Consider the following 22,761-nt stretch of genomic DNA (forward strand, 5'->3'; position numbering starts at 1 on the left):
ATTGAACGACGGTGGCAAAGATTAATATCTAGATCAGAAATAAGATATTTAATAGACCGTAAGTTTCTGCCCAACAAATTAAGATGAGAATCAGCAGCTGAAGACCAGACAGGAGAACAATACTCAAAACAAGGTAGAATGAAAGAATTAAAACACTTCTTCAGAATACATTGATCACAAAAAATCTTGAAAGACTCTCAATAAGCCAATTTTTTTGTGCAATTGAAGAAGACACAGACCTGATGTGTTTCTCAAAAGTAAATTTACTGTCGAGAATCACACCTAAAATTTTAAAAGAGTCATACAAAGTCAAAGAAACATTATCAATGCTGAGTCACACAAAAATTTAGGAATTTTTCCTAGATCTTAACACGTTATGTCACTTTCGTATGTACAGTTGGACACAGGAATTCCTGACACACCTCGCTCTGGAAAAGTTAACCCAGCCACACCCTTACTGCGCTGCAAATTCTTGTGTTTAGCCAAGCCCACCACCTCTGCCACCCCTTCCTACACTAAGTTTGGTTACTCGCCACGAAGTAATGGTGTGACAGAGTGCGTTTCTTCGGAACGAGGTGTACCAATGACTCCAGTGTTCGACTGTATAAGAGTGTCTTTTTAAATTTAGAGTCACTGGTAACCAGAATAAAGTTCTATCCTCTCGTAAAAAGAATAATAAATTTTAGTTGCTATTTTTGGGGGAAGAGGGTACGGACAATCCTCTGATTTTTATGGAACGTTTTTAATTACTCTTTTCAATTATGTCACGGTTTAATGTCATTCATTTTTTATCTGTGATTAATTAAGAATTAATTTTATTTCTAATCCGCGTAGGAATCGAGCCAGCGAAAATGGCTTCCATGTAGTCATGATTTAAAAGTTTAAATTAAGTTTAAAGGCCGCTCATGGATGGAAGAAACAAGACACAGTGACAATGGCCTAGAGGCTCACCATATATACATATGATAAGCGCCCAACCTCTTCTCCACCCTAGCTAGGAGCAGGGAGGGTCAGACAATGGCTGCTGCTGACACAGCAGGAAAACCCATAGCAATCCCCCCACCAATCCTTAGCTCAAAAGGATGTTGAGGTTGCAGACACTACAAGAAATTATCGAGCTTGACCGGCACTCGAACCCCAATCCGGCGATTGACAGGCAGAGACGTTTCCAATAGGCCACTCCATTCACTTTTCTATGACTTGAATTTCGTCTAATATTACTAATATGGAGTTATATTAGGCAATTAATTTAATATATACCTACTGAATGAGGATAAAATGCCATGCCAAGTGGCATAATAAAACGAGCAGTCAAATAATTGCCAACGAAAAGCCTCTCTCTTGATGTTCATATCGCTTTTGATTTATCAGCTGGTGTCAAAACAATGGCTGGTAAAAAGCATCAAAGGCAGAACAAAACAGAATATTACAAGTTATTGGATTTCTCTCATCGCTGCTAATATTCCTCACTATCGTTCCTTTGCCTTTAATTTGATAAAAAAAAAAAAAAAAGTAGTTTTGTAAAAATATAAACGTTGAAGTTAAAGCAGTTTTCTATTTGACTGTACTGAATTTCCTTCAATTGTTTATTTGTATAACATTAATAATTAACATAAGACTCGAGAATCTTGATGAACAAAGTAGCCATCAATGTCAAAATAAAGGGTTAGTGTATCTTCAAAGAAAATTTACTTTATGCGAAAATGAAATCTCTACTTTCAATATCATTTTTCGCCCTTTAGATTGGAGGAACTTATTGATTTCCGTTCTGAATAATGTACAGTGGCTTCCGGTGATAAACATTTTGCCACCACTGCAACAAACCGTTTGTCGTAGTTTTCTAACGTAATTTATTTCATAATGAAAATTATTTGAAATGCATTAGCCTTTTGCTTTTAAGATAAAAGGCTAACGTATTTCAAATAATCTCTAGATTTTAACTTTGTAACGACCCGATAGTAGAACTGTTCTTTCCTAATTAAAACCCTTTTCCCCAGGTTATGACTATTCCTTTCCCCCTACCCGGGGGACGGGGAGAGACCAATAGTAATACGTCTTGTCGCTAAGCGTGACTGGAATATAGCCTATATATATATATATATATATATATATATATATATATATATATATATACACACACACACACATTTACAGTATATATACCCAAACACTTGCTCATTATCATATAGGGGAGTCTGCACGAAAATATAAATAGGTTGCACAGTGATGGCTTCCTTCACAATTTTGCATTGAATATATAATGACAAAAAGATAAACCGTCAAAATCTCTTATCGTTAATAAACTCTATTTAAAGACACACTAATCTACCAAAATCTACTTGATAAGGTAATACATTTCAAATATGCACAGTTACTTGACTGGATACATGAAAACATGTTTTGAAATTCAAGTACATTATTTTGTATTCACATCAAACGGTGAAGAAAGAAATTTGGTATGAAAGTTTTTGCTACGAAATATTCTAAACTCTTTTTGGTTGGATGATATTTGGAAGTTTGAGGTGGTTCAAGTAGGAATGAAATATTTTTCAAACAGAATAACCACCAGAATTTACATATAGATGAGTAAAACTTTACACACACGATTTACATAAACACACATGTTACGAACGCACATACATACATAGACATATGTATATGCATAAATATAGATAGCATCTATATAAATATATAATATGAAGATATGTATGTGTATAAACAAATACACATATATATAAATAACTACACACACACACACACATATATATATATATATATATATATATATATATATATATATATATATACAGTACATATATATATATATATACATATATATATATATATATATATATATATATATATATATATATATATATGTATATAGATATAGATATAAATATAGATATAGCTATCCCTTTTTGAGTCAGGATACTTTAACGTGGTGAAAGAGTTTGTGTATCACCATGATCAGCAGAGCTGTACTAGTCAGGGCCACCCATACTAGGTTGGTTTCCTATGAGTGAACAGACAAAAATCTCCCACCATCATTACTCCAAAGTGAGCAGAGTGGTGATGAAAACTGTCTAAACCCCAGACATTAATTGATATGTCTGACGTCTTTGTATCACAGTGGACTTTCTTAGAAAAGGCTGCATTTGCTGTTCTCTCTCTCTCTCTCTCTCTCTCTCTCTCTCTCTCTCTCTCTCTCTCTCTCTCTCTCTATATATATATATATATATATATATATATATATATATATATATATATATATATATATATATATACATATATATATCTACTTATTATTATATACATATGTGTATGTGTTTGTTTATTTAACTTCCAACTTATTAAATATCACTGAACAAAAAGTTATGATTATAAGCTTTTATGAAAAAAGATATGTCGCTTCCTCTCCCTGGAAGGGATACACAGACATTGACGCGCTCAAATCAAATCTTTTTAATAAGTCACAATTTTCGAGTGAATTTCATTAGGTAAATGGATCATTAGAAACCAATTCTCTATCGCATTGCTTAGAAGTAACCTACATTCGTTTTTCTTAATCATTATTAATTTCCGCACTTTAGCTACGTTTACAAAATTATGAAATTATGTTCATATATATATATATATATATATATATATATATATATATATATATATATATATATATATATATATATATATATATATATATATATATATATATATATATATATATATATATATATGTGTGTGTGTGTGTGTGTGTGTGTGTGTGTGTGTGTGTATGTGCGTGTGTGTTTCGATAGAAAAATCTGAAGGATTCTTTAAATGTAAAACTTATTTCAGGGGGACTCCCTCAAACAGGAAAAAAGTAGCATACAGTTTCAGCAATGTGTAAATATTCAAAGAATAAAACGTGATGGTAATGATAACACTAAGAAATGATAAGACCAGAGTAATTATTTCTAAGTGCCTCGTATGTTGCCATAACGATGAATTTATCTTCATAGAAAGAAAAAGGATTTCTTATATTACATAATCATAATCAGCAGCAAGTGAACTTGGATTACTGTACTGAAGTTGGTGTACTAGAAAAAGCGATATTGGCTGAAGGAAGGACTGCATAAGCTGAAGTGGTGAGTAAGCAATCATTGTAGAACTCGTTAATTAGACTAATTAGACGTAATAGCGAGGAATTCGAAGTAACTGTTGACCCTATTTCGTCTTAAATGACTCAAATTCTGGGGAGGGACAGTTCAATTAATGTTAGGTCCTTTATCCTTACTACCAGTCTATATATTCTGGGAAATAAAAAATAATAAAATATCTCACAATAAAACTACGAACAAAAAAGACACATAAAACATGGTTTCCTTTTTTATTATTTTTACTGCCAGCTAAGCTACAGTAAACATGACTACCTTGATTTATTTCCTTCCTTTTGAACACCCAGTTTCCCACCTTTAATCCAAACAGAACTCAATCGATCTAAGTAAAGGTTTCTACCCTGTGATTTACACGTTGGATTCCAACGCTTCTCAATTCTAAAGACAGCATTTCGATCACAGATTTCGAGCTAATAATAAATCTTCGAGTTCATTCAAATGAAAAAAGGAATCAACAATTTCATTCGTACATTTCAAATGCCAATTGGAGACACATGCTGAACCTGTCCCTGGTATATCGTTATTGGCACCCCCCCCCCCCTCTCTCTCTCTCTCTCTCTCTCTCTCTCTCTCTCTCTCTCTCTCTCTCTCTCTCTCGTTAAACTTTCACCCAAAGTTGAGCTGAACCTCTCCCTAAAATCACGTTATCGGCTCTCTCTCTCTCTCTCTCTCTCTCTCTCTCTCTCTCTCTCTCTCTCTCTCTCTCTCTCTCTCCCCCTACTTCACACATCTTTAAAAAAATCACTGCATTTATTTTTGGTGGTGGGAGGAGGCTCCGTCACTTTCCTCTTCGTGTTTTCCCAATTTCTCCTTTTCTTCTATGTTACATCACCTTATATGTTTTCCCTTTCATATAATTTCTTTTATATTGCTCCTTCTCGTGTTTATTCTTCGCATCCAAGTTTATCCTTTGTGTGTTCATTGTTCCGTTTGCTGCATTTTTTCTTGATATCATGGAATTCTTATAAATCTTCTCATTAAATTTTCTTTTATTTCACGTCTCTCTTATTATTTATATTTCTCTAACACTCATTCAATTTCTCCCTAATTCATTTCATTTTCTTCATGCATTTACGTTTTCTTTGTATTTTTTGTGAATACGGTTAAAGGATTTAACTTTTCAAAACCCTTCCATAATATATTCTTTATTTCTTTTAAGATCTTCATTATTGTTTTGGATTCTCTTCTTAATTATTAGTACTTCCTCAAAAGTAAATTTTCTTTCTATCTGTCTTCCTTATTATTCTTTCAGTTTCCTCTTCCCATTTTTTATTTCGACTCTCATCTTTGTCTCCAGATTTTCCATTTTTTGTTCTTGTCCCTTTCTACCATACAACGACGCATTCCGCCCCTCCGCAATTACCTTATAACAGCCTTTATTATTATTATTATTATTATTATTATTATTATTATTATTATTATCATTATTATTATTATTATTATTAGTAGTAGTAGTAGTAGTAGTAGTAGTAGTAGTAGTAGTAGTAGTAGTAGGTAAGGTACAGCGCAAATTGAAAAAGCAGGATGCTATAAGCTCAAGGGCTCCAAAAGGGGAAATAGTGCTGTGAGGAGAGAGAATAAGGAACCAGATAGGATAGTGTGCCTGGGTGTACCCTCAAGCAGGAGAACTCTAACCCAAGACAGTGGAAGACCGTGGTACAGAGGCTATGGCACTAAATAAGAATAGACAACAATGGTTTGATTTTGGAGTGTCCTTCTCCTATAAGAGCTCCTTACCAGAGATAAAGAGACTCTTCTACCCTTACCAAGGGGAAAGTAGCCACTGAACAATTACAGTACAGTAGTAATCTCTTGAGTGAAGAATAACTTTTCGGTTATCTTAGTCTTGTCAGGTGTATGAGGAAAGAAGAGAAGGAGCAAAGAATAGGACCGACTGTTCGGTGTATCTGGGCAAATGAAAGATGAACCGTAACCAGAGGTCCCAATCAAGGGAATAAATGGGACGTAATGATAATATTCAAACTAAATTAAGTTTAATCAACTTAATCTTAACGAGATTGTTTAAATCCACCGACTTTGCATACCATCAATCAAGTGCCCTTTCAACAATTGATTTTCATAAGGGATTTTCAGTCAATGATCAAGAACAGAAAAAAAAGTAATTTCAGAGACTGGTTTTCCTCTCTATGACACCGGTCAATCTGAGTTCATTCTAAAAAAAATTCGGGACCAATGAATTCTTAGTTTGTCAGTTAGGTAAAGGGGGGCAGAAATTTGTTTTCATCTTGTTTTTTTACATGTTATAATTTTGGGACTTGGTAATTTTGATAAGATTTAATATGTTTGTTTAACGAACAGAAATGGAAATATTTCATCTCTGGTATTAAAGAACTCTTATCTGATTCCTCGTTTGGTATTTTCAATATCCCCAGTGAAATATTATAAAAAAAAAAATCATATTTAAACATATTTTACTATTTTACTTACTACATGAAAGACGTATTAAATGGTTCCGTTTTTACATAAATATATAATTACAACCTATAGTGAAATTGCCCTAGCAAGCAGAACAAGGCCCTTTGAGACTGACCATATCTACATAATTATGATCAGTGACCAAGCCCCATCTCCACCATGGCTATTACCAAGGACGGCCAGGCAATGGCTGCTAATGACTCAGCAGATAGACTTGTAGGATCCAACAAGCCCCCCTTCCTTAGCTCACATGGATGGTGAGGTTGCAGCCATCGATCAGGTGAACTAACGAGTTTGACCGGGACTCGAACCCCAGTCTGGCGTTCACCAGTAAAGGACGTTACCATATCGACCACTGTTTTTACCTAAATGTATATTTATAACCTATAACGCTTAGGGATCACAAGAAAAGGAGAAAGTTCTCTTGTCAGCATCTTTTGACCAAAATGAACAACAGGAAATGATAAGAACGTTTTCAAATCAAATCGGCCCTACACAGAGTTTCAGAATTTCTCAATTCTGTTAAGGATTTCCCAATTCTTTTAAAGATTTTTCAGTTTTTTTAAAGATTCCCAATTCTTTTAAAGACCCAATCAAGACTGAATTATCTTAATTGTCTTACAAAAAGCAATTACGCTCGATTTGGTTTTGTTGCCAAAGCGTAAACTTGCTACCATCCGACCTGAGATTCCACACTTCACTTTCCAATTTTCGGGAAAAAGAAGAAAAACAATAGAGAGAGAGGGAAAGGTCCTTCTAACATTTTTCCTTTCCTATCACCCACGACCTGACAAAATGAAAGTAAAGAATACCCTCTCTCTCTCTCTCTCTCTCTCTCTCTCTCTCTCTCTCTCTCTCTCTCTCTCTCTCTCTCTCTCTCTCTCTCTCGTTAAAAGCCCATTGCAACTGGCAATGAAAAACAGATTAATGTGGGTATTAGGTTGGCTAGGGCACCAGCCACCCGTTGAGATACTACCGCTAGAGAATTATGGGGTCCTTTGACTGGCCAGACAGTACTACATTGGATACTTCTCTCTAGTTTCGGTTCACTTTCCCTTTGCCTACACATACACCGAATAGGCCGGTATATTCTTTACAGATTCTCTTCTGTTCTCATACACCTGACAACACTGATATTACCAAACAATTCTTCTTCACCAAAGGAGTTAACTACTGCACTGTAATTATCCAGTGGCTAATTTCCTCTTGGTAAGGGTAGAAGAGACTTTTTAGCTATGGCAAGCAGCTCTTCTAGGAGGACACTCCAAAATCAAACCATTGTTCTTTAGTCTTGGGTAGTGCCATAGCCTCTGTGCCATGGTTTTCCATTATCTTGGGTTAGAGTTCTCTTGCTTGAGGGTAGACTTGGGCACACTGCTTGAGGGTACACTTGGGCACACTATTCTATCTCATTTCTCTTCCTCTTTTTTTTGTTAAAGTTTTCATAGTTTATATAGGAAATATTTATTTAAATGTTACTGTTCTTAGAATATTTTATTTTTCCTTGTTTCCTTTCCTCACTGGGCTTATAACATCTTGCTTTTCCAACCAGGATTGTAGCTTAGCAAGTAATAATAATAATAATAATAATAATAATAATAATAATAATAATAATAATAATAATAATAATAAAAATAATAATGATAATCGTTGCATTCTATCGATATTGAATTATATGTATAATAATTCCGAAAAAAAATTCCTTTATTCACCCCTTATGCCTTCATCATTATTAACATTTTCCTTGTGTTTTATACAGATACAAAATCTTTGAGATTAGTATTATAATATAGAAATATTAGAGCGGATATATATTCGATGGCTCTGCATAATTTAAATGTAATAGTAAGATCTAAATTGTGCTAGTTGACTAAATACCTTCTATATAAATTTAGAGAATGTAGATATAACTTATTGGACTGGGAATTATTATTATTATTATTATTATTATTATTATTATTATTATTATTATTATTAGTATTACTATTATTATTATTATTATTATTATTATTATTATTATTACTGACTAAGTTACAACACTAGTTGGAAAAGCAAGATGCTAAAAGCCCAAGGGCTCCAACAGGGAAAATAGTCCAGAGATAAAAGGAAATAAAGAAATGAATAAATGATATAAGAAGTAATGAACGAGTAAAATAGAATATTTTAAAAACGTTAACAACATTAAAACATATACTTCATATATAGACTATAAAAAGACTTATGTCAGCCTGTTCATTATCACAAATGGGTTGGCATGGGAAGTGTTATGATTTTATGGAGCAACCTTTCTTTATTTGAAAACTACATAACACCTATAACAACCAAACATGCAGTAAGTCCCTTATCAACCTGGACAATACAGCTGGAGAAATAATTAGCTACAACATTTTGCAATATTGATTAACCAGAGAGAAAGATGATGTTATACTACCAATTGAAGATGGCACCTTTGTCCCTGCCACAATGAGTTATGACCATGGAACCTTTCACGCACTGAAATAGAAAACTAATCTGACAGAAGAAAATAGTGGATGGGGCCAGTTTGGCTTTTGCAGTGACCTTAGATGTAAGCTCTTGCCAGTTTTACTCTTCGATTGAGATGGTAATTAACATAAGAGCTGTTGCCAGCCGGATGGTGTCATGAACACGGTCGTTCTTCCTGTACATCTAGTTAGCCAGAACAACTTTCCCGGCATTATTTGCTTTAATAACTTTAGCTATTTAGTATTTTAGCTAGGGATTTTTATTTTATGTCATTGTTGTCGTGGATTTGGCTATTTATGTTCGAGCCTCACGAGTGCTAGGCTTCCTAGCCTAGGCACCTACACACTTCATGCATGATATAACCTTCCTGGTAAAGTTTTATTGAAGCTCAGGCAATATTTCATACAATTAAGATATTACTGCATAAATTTTCCTCTTCCAAGATAGTATACAAGAGAGTTTCGGTGAACGATTCTCTATGATCCTAGACTTACTAGCCTAGGGGCTTTAGTATACTTTCATTCATGTCCCCAATTGCTCTTGTATTGTCTTCTAAGGTGAGGTTGTTGCCTCCTATACCTTCTAAGTCGATACCAATCTCTTGGCGAGATCTAAGAGCAATTCCCCTTCCTTCTGATTAGCCTAGGCTACCCTCAGTTAGCTTTGCTGTGAACTGAGTTCTGGCAAAGTTTACTGGGGTGTTTCGTTTCTTTCTCTTAATCACTGAGTCGGTTTTTGAGTTAGAACGGGACATCAGAGTAAAGTCTGTGTTAGGGTTGTCTATACAGGAGGCTAGGCCTCCCTAGATCATACGTGGAGGTTTTTGTTTTACAATTCCTCCTTCCTGGGTCTAGCAGACAGTCCTGTGCTAGTGATCTTAGACCGAAGAATTGATTTTTTCATTGTCTGAGATTCCTGGTACGAGTTTCTGTTCTCTTGCGAGATTGTGTCCTATGACCGCTTTCTCACTTGACTAACCCAACCGGGGGAAATGATTTCCCCTACTTGAGGTTACCTTTTGAGATCAGAATCCTTTAAGTTGGGTAATGCTTTCGGGTATTACCTTACTCATAGGACTTTTCCCCCTTCCCCGCTGTCTCTTTTGTGTTGGATGAACCATCACCCTCCCTGGCCGTCATTCTATATTTGACCCTAAGGGTAATCTATAGAACTGGCCTGAGGTTCCCTGTCTGCTGCCGGCCGGGCCGGCTGCCGGCAGGTACCCTCATATTCATTAGAGTGTTCTTCAGGCCTCCCTTGGACTGCCTTCCATAGCCCATATGGATGGGATATGGTTGGGTGGAAGCCCGAATATAATTCCCCCTTCCACTTGAACCCTCATTTGGGATGTAGGCTGGCAAGGCTGAGCCTTGGCCTTCCTCCATCCTCTCTCTTTTTCTCTACCTTTCCTTATACTGGGCCGGCCTCCGGCAGCTTATAGCTGTCGGCGGCCATGTTGGTTGTCTGTCGGCCAGCAGTTACTCTGCCACCACTTGCCGGGGGGTGCCGCAGAGCGATAGCCCAACGACAATAAACATACTATGACCAGTGGCCGGCAACTAAGTTGTCAGCCGGCAGTCGGCCACCCAAAGTATAGATCTGAAGACAGTAACTGCCTTCAATAGCCCAGAATATGCCGGCATATGTCGGCAAGGCCGGCATATTTCGGCAAGGCCGGCATATGTCGGCAGGCCCGGCATATGTTGGCAGGCCTGGCATGTGCCGTCAGGCCCGGCAGGTCTGGCGGCATACCACCGCCAGTCAGTGCTGTAGCCCAAAAGTTTTTTCCAACCTACAAGGTGCTTCATGGGCAGCCTATTGTGAGACCATCACATATAAGAGAATGATCCTCTCTACCACTTAATGGTTATCAACCATTAATTTACCCCCAATATTGAACCTGGGACATTGTGTTAAGAAGACACTTTATATCAAAGGTTATTTTCTTCCCATACAAAATTCATTAAGAATTTATTGTTCAATATTGGAGGAGGTCATAGCAATGGGCTGGACAGGAAACACAATTAGGTGTCTTTCCTATTTTCTAGCTAACTCTATCAAAGCTAATATTTAAAAAAAAAAAAAAAATGTATGCTGAAATCTGAGAATTTCACCGAATACTTATATGCTTTCTTTCTTACAGAAGGAGCATCCCGAGTGCGGGAACAGCTTTTGCAGGGTCCGTAGCAAGAACTTCTACGGCCATGACGTGTGCAGGACCCATGCTCATTGCGCAGTCACCAAGAGGGCTCTCAAATACTGGGACCCACAGGTATGTACCGTTTGTGACAAACTGGTAAAAGAGGCTTTTGATGATCAAAAGTCTATTGAGTCAAGGGATGCAGCAAGGGACACGCTGCGAAAATGGGTCAGGGGTTTTCAGAAGAACACCTCTGGCCCATACCTTCCTAATAAGAGGATGAGGGACTGTCTTTTCCTTAGGGCATCTGCGGATGCAATCATTCCCCAGGCTCAACCTGAGATTCCCCTAGTACAGATTCCGATGGAATCTGTTGTTTCGGATGCCTTGAAGGGCATCTATTTAGATGACTACATGTCGGTTGTCTCAGAGGAGACTGAGAACAATCTCCTACTGAAAGAACTGGAGCAGGAGGATGACGTACCTCCTGAGGTTGAAGTCGATAAGACCGAAATGATTTTGGTATCATCAACCACGGAGATTGAGCCGGTGCTTTCGACTTCATCTACTGCACCCCAGTTAGATTCCATCACGAGTACGTTGCACTCGTTGCTGTCTATGGTGCAGGACATTCAGAAGAAATCGTCCGAGAAAGAAGTTTCTCTTCGAACGGAAATGCATCAGCTGGTTGCAACACGTTTAGCCCCGAAGAAGCTAAACGTCAAGGATCTCCCCGCTTTCTCTGACGTTAACCCTTGGAGATATGCAGAGTATATGCCAATGTCGGGGGGGGGGTGGAAGATCTTCCTCTCGGAGAAACTGGGCACTATCCCAGTAGAGGAAATTGAGTTTTGGCCCAGTAAAGGGGCCTACCCGGACTGCTATGTCCGTCTAAGGACGGAACCTGCATCCAAGGAGGAAACAGAGCCGAAGGAGACGATTGTCCTCGAACTCTCTAAGGCTTAGGCCTTATGTACAACCACCTTGAAAGAGAGGGCCTTTACTAGTTCCAAGGTGCCGGCTCTCAGCAAAAAGCACCCGTCCTTTATTGCTGACCCCAAACGTGCCTTCCCCTTTATGGACAAAGGGTTTAAGGCAGCCTTAAAGGCAGTCGAAGCAGGGAAACCTTGCCCTACACTGGAGGAGTGTAGACCCTTTTCCCTTGCTTTTCCATCAGATGATAAAGACTGGAAGGATGTTCATAATACCTTCACAGTTGGGAAGCTGGAGGCAGATATTGCTGGACGACAGCTCAGCAAAGACCTCCCGAAGCTGTCAGAGTCTCTCCTGTGCAGGGAACAAGAGACCAAAGAACGTCTTGCTGCTTCCATGTCTCTGCAGACTGGCTTGGAGACTATGGCAAGCATCCCAGACACTCCAGATATGTATATGGTCTTCGCCAAGTCTCATTTGGCGACAGTCACCAAGGACTTGTACAACTTTGTCAAAGCCCGAAGGACTTGTAGAGAGTTCGTGTTCGCCTCGGCTGCGGTGAGACACGAACCGAGGAAGCTCATAGCCTCCAATATCTGGGGAAAAGACCTATTCCCAAGCGAAGTGGTCAAAGAGGTCGTGGACAAAGCCGCTACGGAGAACAGGAATCTCCTCTCCAGGTGGGGCATGTCCTCAAAAAGTAAATCTTCCGCTGACGAGGGTCCTCAGCCGAAGAATAAATCAAAACGACCAAGAGTGCCCTCTCGGCCTAGAAAACAGCGACAGCTTCCCGTGGCCATGGTGCACCAGACGGTGGCACAACCAACCACCACCTTCCAACTGGTGCCCCAAACGCTGGCGACCCAATTGCCGGTGTTCACCGCTGTCTTTGAAAGCCAATCGACGACTTTCAGGCCAAAGTCTCGAGGTTCCTTTCGAGGATCCTCTAGACGCCCCTTCAGAGGTAGGGGTAACAAAGGTGGACGTGGCCAAGGAGGCAAGTCCTCCAACCAGCACTCTAAGTGAGATGCTACCGGTAGGAGGGAGACTTCTCCTCCTCCGGGATCGTTGGACCTTCGATCCCTGGGCCCACAGCCTAATCAAGAACGGACTAGGGTGGAGTTGGACCTCATCTCCACCAAACTTTCCTCAATTCTTCCAGCACTCAACCCCCATTCTGGAAGAATATGTTCAGGAACTCCAGAACAAAAGAGTTAAACGGACGGCAAAGTCCATCAGATTCCAAGGAAGGCTGATTTGTGTACCGAAGAAGGATTCGGAAAAGCTCAAAGTCATTCTGGACTTATCACCACTCAACAAGTTCATAGTGAACCACAAATTCAGAATGCTGACGCTTCAGCACATAAGGACCCTTTTGCCCAAACGGGTATACACAGTCTCCATAGACATGACGGAGGCATACTGGCATGTTCCAATCGACCGTCAAGTTTCCCCCTAACTAGGGTTCAAACTACAGAAAAGAATGTACGTTTTCAGAGCCATGCCCTTCGGTCTAAACATAGCCCCAAGGGTATTCACCAAGCTTGCGAATGCAGTCATTCATCAACTACGCCTACAGGGGATCCAGGTAGTAGCCTACCTGGACGACTGGCTGGAGTGTGCAGCATCCGAGGAAGAGTGCAGGCAAGCCTCCAAGCATGTGATCCAGTTCCTGGAACACTTAGGATTCAAGATCAACTTGGAAAAGTCTCATCTATCTCCAGCTCAAAAATTCCAGTGGCTGGGCTTCCACTGGGATTTACAGTCACACTGTCTTTCCATTCCATCAAAGAAGAGGAAAGAGATAGCAGGATCTGTCAAGAGACTTCTTCAATCCGACAGGATATCAAGAAGGCAACAGGAGAGAGTATTGAGGTCCCTCCAGTTTGCCTCAGTGACAGATCCAATATTGAAAGCACAATCAAAAGATGCATCAGGAGTTTGGAGAAATTACGCATGAAACGCTCGAAGAGATCTACAAAGACCAATTTCAAATCGCCTGCGATCACTACTCACTACTCACCATTCACACGGATGCCTAAAAGAGGGGTGGGGAGGTCACTCTCATCATCGGAAAGTCCAGGGAACCTGGTCTCCCCTCTTCAGGACCTTCCACATCAATTTTCTGGAAGCCATGGCGGTTCTTCTCTCTCTGAAGAAACTGGAACTTCGCTGCTCAATCCACTTCCGTCTGGTTCTAGACAGCGAAGTTGTAATGAGATGCCTAAATTGACAAGGCTCTAGATCGCCTCACATAAATCAAGTGATACTGGCCATCCTCCGTCTAGCGAAGAAGAAGAGATGGCACTTGTCAGCAGTCCACCTTCAAGGGTTCCGCAATGTGACAGCGGACGCTCTATCCAGGGTTAACCCAATAGAGTCAGAATGGTCCCTAGATGCAAAATCATTCTCCTTCATATTACGCAAAGTCCCAGGACTGTAGATAGATCTCTTCGCAACGAGCAACAATAAGTAGCTACCCCAGTATGTAGCCCCGTACGAGGATCCTCTAGCGGAAGCGATAGACACAATGTCCATAGATTGGAACAGGTGGTCCAAGATCTACCTGTTCCCTCCAACCAACCTTCTGCTGTAAGTCCTCGACAAACTGAGATCCTTTCGAGGGATAGCAGCAATAGTGGCCCACAAGTGGCCCAACAGTGTTTGGTTCCCTTTGATAACGGAACTACGCCTGAAGCTGATCCCGTTGCCGGACCCAGTTCTGACTCAGCAAGTGCAGAAATTGACTGTCTCAGCTTCATCAGAGAAAACCCAGAACCTTCATCTCATGATTTTCTCGCCCTAGTGGTTCGGGATTTCTAGGGACAGTATTAACTTCTTTGAAGAAAACAAGTCAAAGTCAACAAGAAGACAATAAGAGTCTTCCTGGAAGAAATGGGTGGCCTTTGTCAAGGCGAAGAAACCTAAGGAGATTTCTACGGATTTCTGCTTTTCCTTCTTCATCCATCCTCATGAACAAGGTTTAGCGGCCAACACGATTAGTACATGTAAATCTGCCCTAGCCAGACCAATGCCTTCCAGGTAGACTTTTCTAATGAAATCTTCAAAAAGATTCCAAGAGCCTGCGCTAAACTTCGGCCCGCAGCTCCTCCAAAGCCCATTTCATGGTCTTTGGATAAGGTTCTTCACTTAGCATCAACTCTGAACAATGAGGATTGCTCGCTGAAAGACTTGACTCAAAAGGTGATATTCTTATTTGCACTAGCATCAGGAGCCAGAGTTAGTGAAATAGTGGCCCTCTTGAGGGATGGTGGCCACATTCAATTCACAGATTCCGGAGAACTGAACCTCTTTCCGGATCCGACGTTTCTCGCTAAGAACGAGCTACCCACTAAAAGATAGGGTCCCTGGAGAATCAGCCCTCTGAAGGAAGAAGCATCCCTCTGCCCAGTGGAATGCCTAAAGGTCTATCTTCGTAGAACTTCAGACTTTAAGGGAGGTCAGCTTTTCAAGGGAGAGACGTCTGGTTCAACATTATCCTTGAAACAGTTAAGGGCGAAAATCACCTATTTTATACGCAGAGCGGATCCAGACAGTACACCCGCAGGTCATGATCCGAGAAAAGTTGCCTCGTCTCTGAATTTCTTTCAGACGATGTCGTTTGAAAGCCTTCGGGCTTATACTGGATGGAAGTCATCCAGAGTTTTCTTCAAATACTATGCGAAACAATTACAGGAAATAAAATTTCATGTGGTGGCAGCAGGCAGTATTATAAAGCCTGCCGCTTGATTACTGCGAAGAACAGTGCACTAATTGGGACTTTTAGTGAAGGGTGTACATGATAGACTCGTAAGACATATCATGTCGAGTATTGTGTTTAGTGATAACACTATAGACTGTTCTCTCTACACAGGTGACATTAAGCATAATAGACTGACACAAGTGCCAGGCATACTTATATGCACAGTGTTCCTAGTAACAACAGAATACATAGCGAAATTTTATATTTCCCTTAGAGTGGCTAATGTTTTCCCTTTCAGGTGAAACTTATTTTAATTCTGTTATTACTATTTATGCTTTTATGCAGAATTGTTCTGCATAAGATGTAATTGAATACATCCATGATTTCTATTTTTGTAATAAACAATAGAAGGAATCTTTGCGTCTCTTTCGCCTCAAACATTCTAGATTAAGAATAAAGTCAAAGCATCCTTGATTCTTTTAATATTTAAGAAAATATTGGGGAACTAAGGTTAAGACTGTTCCAAGCAAACAGGTAAGAACTGATTAAACTAAACTGTTTATTTTACTAAACTAAGGTTTCCTACAAGTATGTAAACCTGTCTGTCTCTTTTCAGCCAGACTTGGGAGGTATCAGTAACCTATACAGAGATATCCCATTAAGTACAAACTATACTTTATGTATATGATGACACTAATATACAAACTGTTTGCTAGATTGTTCCTTGAACTCACAATCCTCGAGTTTTTTTCCTAGAGTCTACCCAGACTCTTCCCTGTAGGGGGCAGGAAGAACTGACAGTTTATGATCAGTTAATTGATGTATAACGTTAACATCAAGTGTCTCTAGGTCTAGAAGACCAAATAGGAAATATTTATCTCGAGATAACGGCACTATTGAAAATCCACAGATACATTAATGCTCTGGTAAACTTCATCAGGATGACACGGCCTGAGCCCAAAAACCGGATTTTGAAGCGAAGCGAAAAATCTATTTTTGGGTGAGGTAGCCATGTCGTCCTGATGGACCCACCCTCTTTTTGACAAAAGGATAATGAATCCTTCCCTATGATACGGTATCTGCAACACCTACAAAGCTACAAAGAATGACTTGGTGGCACCTCGCGGTGGCGATTCGGCACACTATTTACAGTACAGTAGGAGTGTCGAGAGCGTTGCCTCTTTAACGACTCTCCTATATTCTTGCCACTTTTTCCCCTCGAAGCGGAAATGCTATTGGGGGTGTAGATAGCTATGAGACGTGTCAAGAATACGTCCTCTGATTACGTGATATCCAATTTTAAGGGATATTCGCTCCAGGAGTTAGAATTCTGGACACCTTTGGTAAATTCTCTGGGATATATCACTGTAGTCAAATATAACCTAGGAAGCTACTAATGAAGGAACTTCCATCAGGACGACATGGCTACCTCACCCAAAAATAGATTTTTCGCTTCACTTCAAAATCCGTTAACTGTGCCGTTTATGTCAACCAGGATATCTGATAATTCTTTCTCTCTGAATTTGTCGGGATTTTGCGACCATGTAATTTCAAGCAAAAATATTCCAGATATGTGAAAATAACATCATAGGGTGGATAATGAAATTCTATACTATTTAAAAAAAAAAAAAAAAAAAAAACTGGCAGTTTTATTTATATTATTTGAGTATCACGATTAAAATTTCAATGAAATATGGAAAAAAATTTACTTGCAAAATTAGATAATTAACTTATTTTTACTTCATAAGGTTAATAAAAGGATTTTTCCCGGAAAAAAAGAAAAAATTGAAGATTTGAAAAGAAAATCGCTGATAATTATAATTTAAACCTTTTTTTTTTTTTTACAGAATGATAAAGATTAGTTTAAATATATGCATATTCTAATCTCTTCTCACTTTTGGTAGTAAAACGAATTCTGCTAATAATAGAGCCCCAACACAGTTTCGTCTATTCAGTGTTTTAGTGTATTTAGTGTTTTAGTATATTAAGTATATTCTCATTGAGATTACATTTTCACTATATTACATTCTGTTTCAGATTTTCTGTGAAGGAAAATGTTGTCTGTAGCTAGAGCCGAAGCTCTGTTTAGATAGAGTATATTAGTTAGTACTCATATCCTTTTTTGTGACTTTTATTGTGCACAAAAATAAATAAAAAAATTACAAAATACATTTTGGTTTAAAATTATGGGTTAAAATCTACCAGCCAATTCTTAATACTTTCAATGCTTTTGGAACTAATTTATTAGAGAATGAGGAGAAACCTTGAAGATCGTTTTACATCTCCCACTCGAATTATTTTTTATCCATTAGGTTAAAAAATACGTATCTATTTCATTAACTTTTCAATTTTTCTTTATCATTCTATAAAAACGTTTAATTAACAGAAGTTTTCTTCTCAAAGCTTAATTTTTTTTTTTTTTTTTTTTTGAGGAAAAATAATTTCATTAACATTACGAAGTAAAAAGAAGTTAATTATCTAATTTTGCAAGTAAAAAATTATTGACCATATTTCATTAAACCTTTAAGGGTAGTATACAAATACTGTAACTAAAACTCTCAGTTTTTCTTATTTCAAATAATGAAATTTTCACTGTACACGTATTGATTTCATTTTCACATATCCGAAATATTTTTGCATGAAATTACATGATCGTGAAACCACAAAAAATTCAGAGAGGAAGAATTATCAAATACCCTGGTTGACCTGACTGGCACAGTGATATTTAAATAACAGAATCAAGGATGAACACTCTGTACAGAAAACCGACATAAAAATTGCAACTTGATACACCTACATAAATATCTCACCAGCTGTGAGTCAAACCCGATTCTACTTCTGTCCTATTTCTTTCCTTCACCAAAGTTTGAGAGAAGCGTGATGAGAATGATGAGGTTTATTGCGGAAATATCACTTCCTGAAAGATTGGAGAATGATAAAATAGGAATGGCAGACGTAGTAAAGATTACAGAAGGGATAAGTGTCATGACTGAGATGGTGTGGACATATGTTGAGGATAGATGATGGGGAGGGACTGAGAAGGGCTTGAGAGGAACCTGTTAAGGGAAAGACCAAGGAGGCACAGAATTAGATGGCGAGATAAGGTGAGGGATGATATGGAGAGAAGAGGTTTGGTGGAGGAGGATGCCTTTGATAAAATAAATTGGAGAGGGCACATCAGGCAACCGACCCCTTAATGCAGGGATAACGGTGGGAAAGAAAAGACTTTCCTTCACCAATTCATCACCTTCAATATTCTCCACTTCATCAAACCATGTGATGTGCTTTCAGTACTCCTCACTCGATTTATACTATGCAAGCAACTTCACTTCAACGGCGGCAAATCACCACTCCTCTCCATAATGGATAGTTAACTAACCAATCAATTCATACATCAGAACTTTGAGTTATTCTGACAAGCCTCTTCTCTTCCAAATCCTTTGCACATGTCCTGCTGCCTTCCTTGCTTCTTTAACTATTCAGAAATTTACCTTCTTACTTATCCTTCTATCCTCTACTAAATTACTTCTAAATACCAGGATGAATCTACTATTTCCATTCCTTTATTATCATTTCCATGATAATTACTGCTAAACAAATAAAGAAAAAAAGCCTTTTCATATAATTCTTAAATAAATAAATGTTACGGGTATCAGCATAAAAGTGAAGATTAAAACCAGCGCTTTGTAAAAGTAGCTATACAAAGATAAAGTACCAAAGAAGACGGATGTCTAACCAAAGGAGGATTAAACCACAAACTTCTAAGAGAATTGACAATGTGTATACACGAAAATAACCGATAAGATGATAATCTGGATTTATATGAACGATATATGATTAGGCAACAGAACTGAATTTTGGTCGGACATTAAAAAAAGAAAAAAAAAATCTTAGAAAATAGGGCCTTCCTACAACGGAGAACAACTACTTGTGCAAAATAAGGATATGAATGAAATACCCATTCACGGTGTCATGTGAATAAGCTTTAGATCTATATGTACAGTTGTACACAGGAGTCCCTGGCACACCTCGCTCTGAAGAAATGCACCCAGCCATACCTTTACTGCGCGGCGAGTTCCTGTGTTTAACCTCTCACCACCTGCCATCACTGCCTAAAATTATCTGTTAGGTTACTCGCTATGAAGTAAGGGTGTGACATGGTTCACTTCTTTGGAGCGAAGTGTGCCAGGGACTTCTGTGTCCAACTCTACATATGAAGCCAAACCCGTATGGAAGAATTTTTCCATGTAAACCTGTCTGTAATAAGAAAAGAAAGCACTCGGTGCAAAGCTGTGTTTCATAGGCAATTAGTATTGATAGCAAGGCCATTAACACACGTTTTATACTCCTGCAAACTTCACCATAACAAAGTGGCAAACAAGTTTGCAAACAGTGATTGAATATTGCAACGGCTGAATCCAAACCCATTGTAAATGCTGCTCTTCAGTTCGAGTGAATCCAGACCGTTTGTAAACAATCCTTTTCAATTGCGTCGGTTGGAATCAATTCTGTGGGGTAGCTTATTTGCATCCCTATTCATAGATCAGGGGTTCTTAACCGGGGGTGCTCGCACCCCTAGGGGGTGCGAACCTAGTTTCTAAAGGGTGCAAAGATATCTGTGATATATTGAAGAAAATATATGTTTTTACCTACGGTTTATATTTTTTCCTGAAAAAAAAAAACTTGTTGCTTAGTCTTAAACAGTGTTTGAAGAGATATACCTAAATCTACTTCCCTAATGAAGGGATAAAGTTGCAACAAACTCGAGTCTAGGGTACACGTGTGTGATTTGGATGAACGAGTATAGGGCACTTAGGCAACAGAGAGAGAGAGAGAGAGAGAGAGAGAGAGAGAGAGAGAGAGAGAGAGAGAGAGAGAGAGAGAGAGAGAGAGAGAGGTTTTCCTCACGTCTCACACACAAGTGCTCACACCAAATCACTCTTCCCACCTGTGCAATCAACACGTATATTCTTCTGCTAAGTGAGTTATGGTCTCCCTGTTTCAATTTCTTTTTTATCGATATATATAAAGTACTACTGGAAGATTGTTTGCATTCTGTTTTATTTCTTTATTTTTTTGCTTTCTTTACAATACATACTTCAACGGGCGATACGTTGTACGCAACGTCGATCATCACTACAGCAGTGTAGTCACTGCAGTATTTTCATAGAATGTATTGTGACAACTCTTAAATTTTTATTGGTGCAAGGAAAGGAAGCTGAGAAGAAACTCCAACAAGTGTCATTGTCGAATGATGTGATCCATAACCGAATTATCGACATGAGTGGTGACATCCTGGAACAAGTTGTAGCTGACATCAAGGCTAGTCCAGTCAAGATTATCATACAAGTTGATGAATCGACAGATGTATCCAACTGTTGTCAGCTATTGGCAGTAGTTCGCTATGTGAACGAAAAATATGTGGAAGAAAGTATTCTCTTCTGTCAGTCCCTGAAGACAACTGCACAATCTAAAGATGTGTTTAATAATATACAAGAATTCTTCTCAAGAAACGAACTTCACCTTGACGGAATTGGTTCAATATGTACCGATGGTGCACCAGCCATGCTAGGCAATCGTTCTGGGTTTGTTGCACTGATGAGGAAAGAAATTCCTAATCTGAAAGTCACTCACTGCTTTCTTCATCGTCACGCTCTTGCAGCAAAGACATTGTCTCCAGATCTGAAGAAAACTCTGGATGTTTGTGTTAAGGCTGCAAAGTTGATTCGCAACCGGGCTTTGAATCATCGATTATTTCCGTCACTTTGTGAGGAAGTAGGCCAGGAACACACTGTGCTTTTGTACCATACTGAAGTGATGTGGCTGTCACATGGTCTTGTTCTATCTCGTTTGTTTGAACTGAGAGGAGAAATTCACCATTTTCTTCATGAACGGGTACATGAACTGGCCATACGTTTCAGTGACCCTAGTTTTGTTCAGATGCTTGCCTACTTGGCTGATGTTTTTTCAGCACTTAATGAACTCAATCTCTCTCTGCAGGAAAGGGGACTTAACATTGTTACTGCAAGAGAGAAATTGGCAGCATTCAAGGAAAAAATAGTCTTGTGGATAAAGCGTGTGAAGATGAGGAGTTTGGTAAATTTCCCCTGCATGGAAGAGACAGTCCCAGAAAATTCTATCCTGCCTACAAACTTTGTTGCAAAAATTGTTGAACATATGCAGATGCTGTGTGCTTCCTTGGATGGTTACTTCTCATGTGGAGAGTTACAAGCCTGTAATAACTGGATCTTGAACCCTTTCAAGCAGAATGGAAGATGTTGATGATGATGACAGCATCAAGGAAGAATCCAAATGGAGTTCACCAATAGTCAGCTGGATCACTTCTGGGCTTCTCAGCTGGAAGCATACACTGCACTAGCAACGAGAGCACTCGAAGTGCTGGTACCCTTTACAACTACTTACTTGTATGAGGAAGGATTTTCTTGTCTACTTCACATCAAAACGAAAAGCAAATATCGCCTGAATTCTGAACATGACATGCGAGTAGCACTCAGTACTAAGACACCAAGATTTGATGCCCTTATGGAGAAAAAACAGCAACAACGAAGTCACTAGGTTTACAGTGCAGTACAGGTAAAATATAATGTAATTTTGAACCAAATTAAAAATAATATTCTTGTTGATACATACTCATATTTTTTTTCTCTTTAAAGAACTTTAAGCTGTATGAATGAATATTGAACAAAAAAAAAAAAAAAGGTTTATTATTACATCAAATTTGTATTTTTAACTTTTTCATATATTCAGAATCCAGGGGGGTGCGAGAACTGACTGCTGATTTGAAAAGGGTGTGAACACTGAAAAAGGTTAAGAACCACTGCCATAGATGCTGGTTTTAACGACGCCCACCAGCATCGCTTCTAGGAAAGCTTTTATCATTATGGGCG

The 22,761-nt window shown here is 38.7% G+C and overlaps 1 protein-coding gene across 1 annotated transcript in view; it reads left to right on the plus strand.

The window, feature by feature from the left end:
* Positions 1–22,135, plus strand: part of LOC137615534 (protein FAM200C-like) — a 33,647-nt gene extending 11,512 nt beyond the window's left edge. The window contains exons 2-4 of the mRNA XM_068345444.1: positions 11,224–11,349; positions 11,548–11,812; positions 21,063–22,135. Of these exons, the coding sequence (XP_068201545.1) occupies positions 11,224–11,349; positions 11,548–11,812; positions 21,063–22,135 (1,464 nt within the window). The remainder of the gene's footprint in view (positions 1–11,223; positions 11,350–11,547; positions 11,813–21,062) is intronic.
* The last annotated feature ends 626 nt before the right edge of the window (positions 22,136–22,761 follow it).

This window comes from Palaemon carinicauda, chromosome 21, assembly GCF_036898095.1.
Source record: "Palaemon carinicauda isolate YSFRI2023 chromosome 21, ASM3689809v2, whole genome shotgun sequence".
NCBI classification, from domain to species: Eukaryota; Metazoa; Arthropoda; class Malacostraca; order Decapoda; family Palaemonidae; genus Palaemon; species Palaemon carinicauda.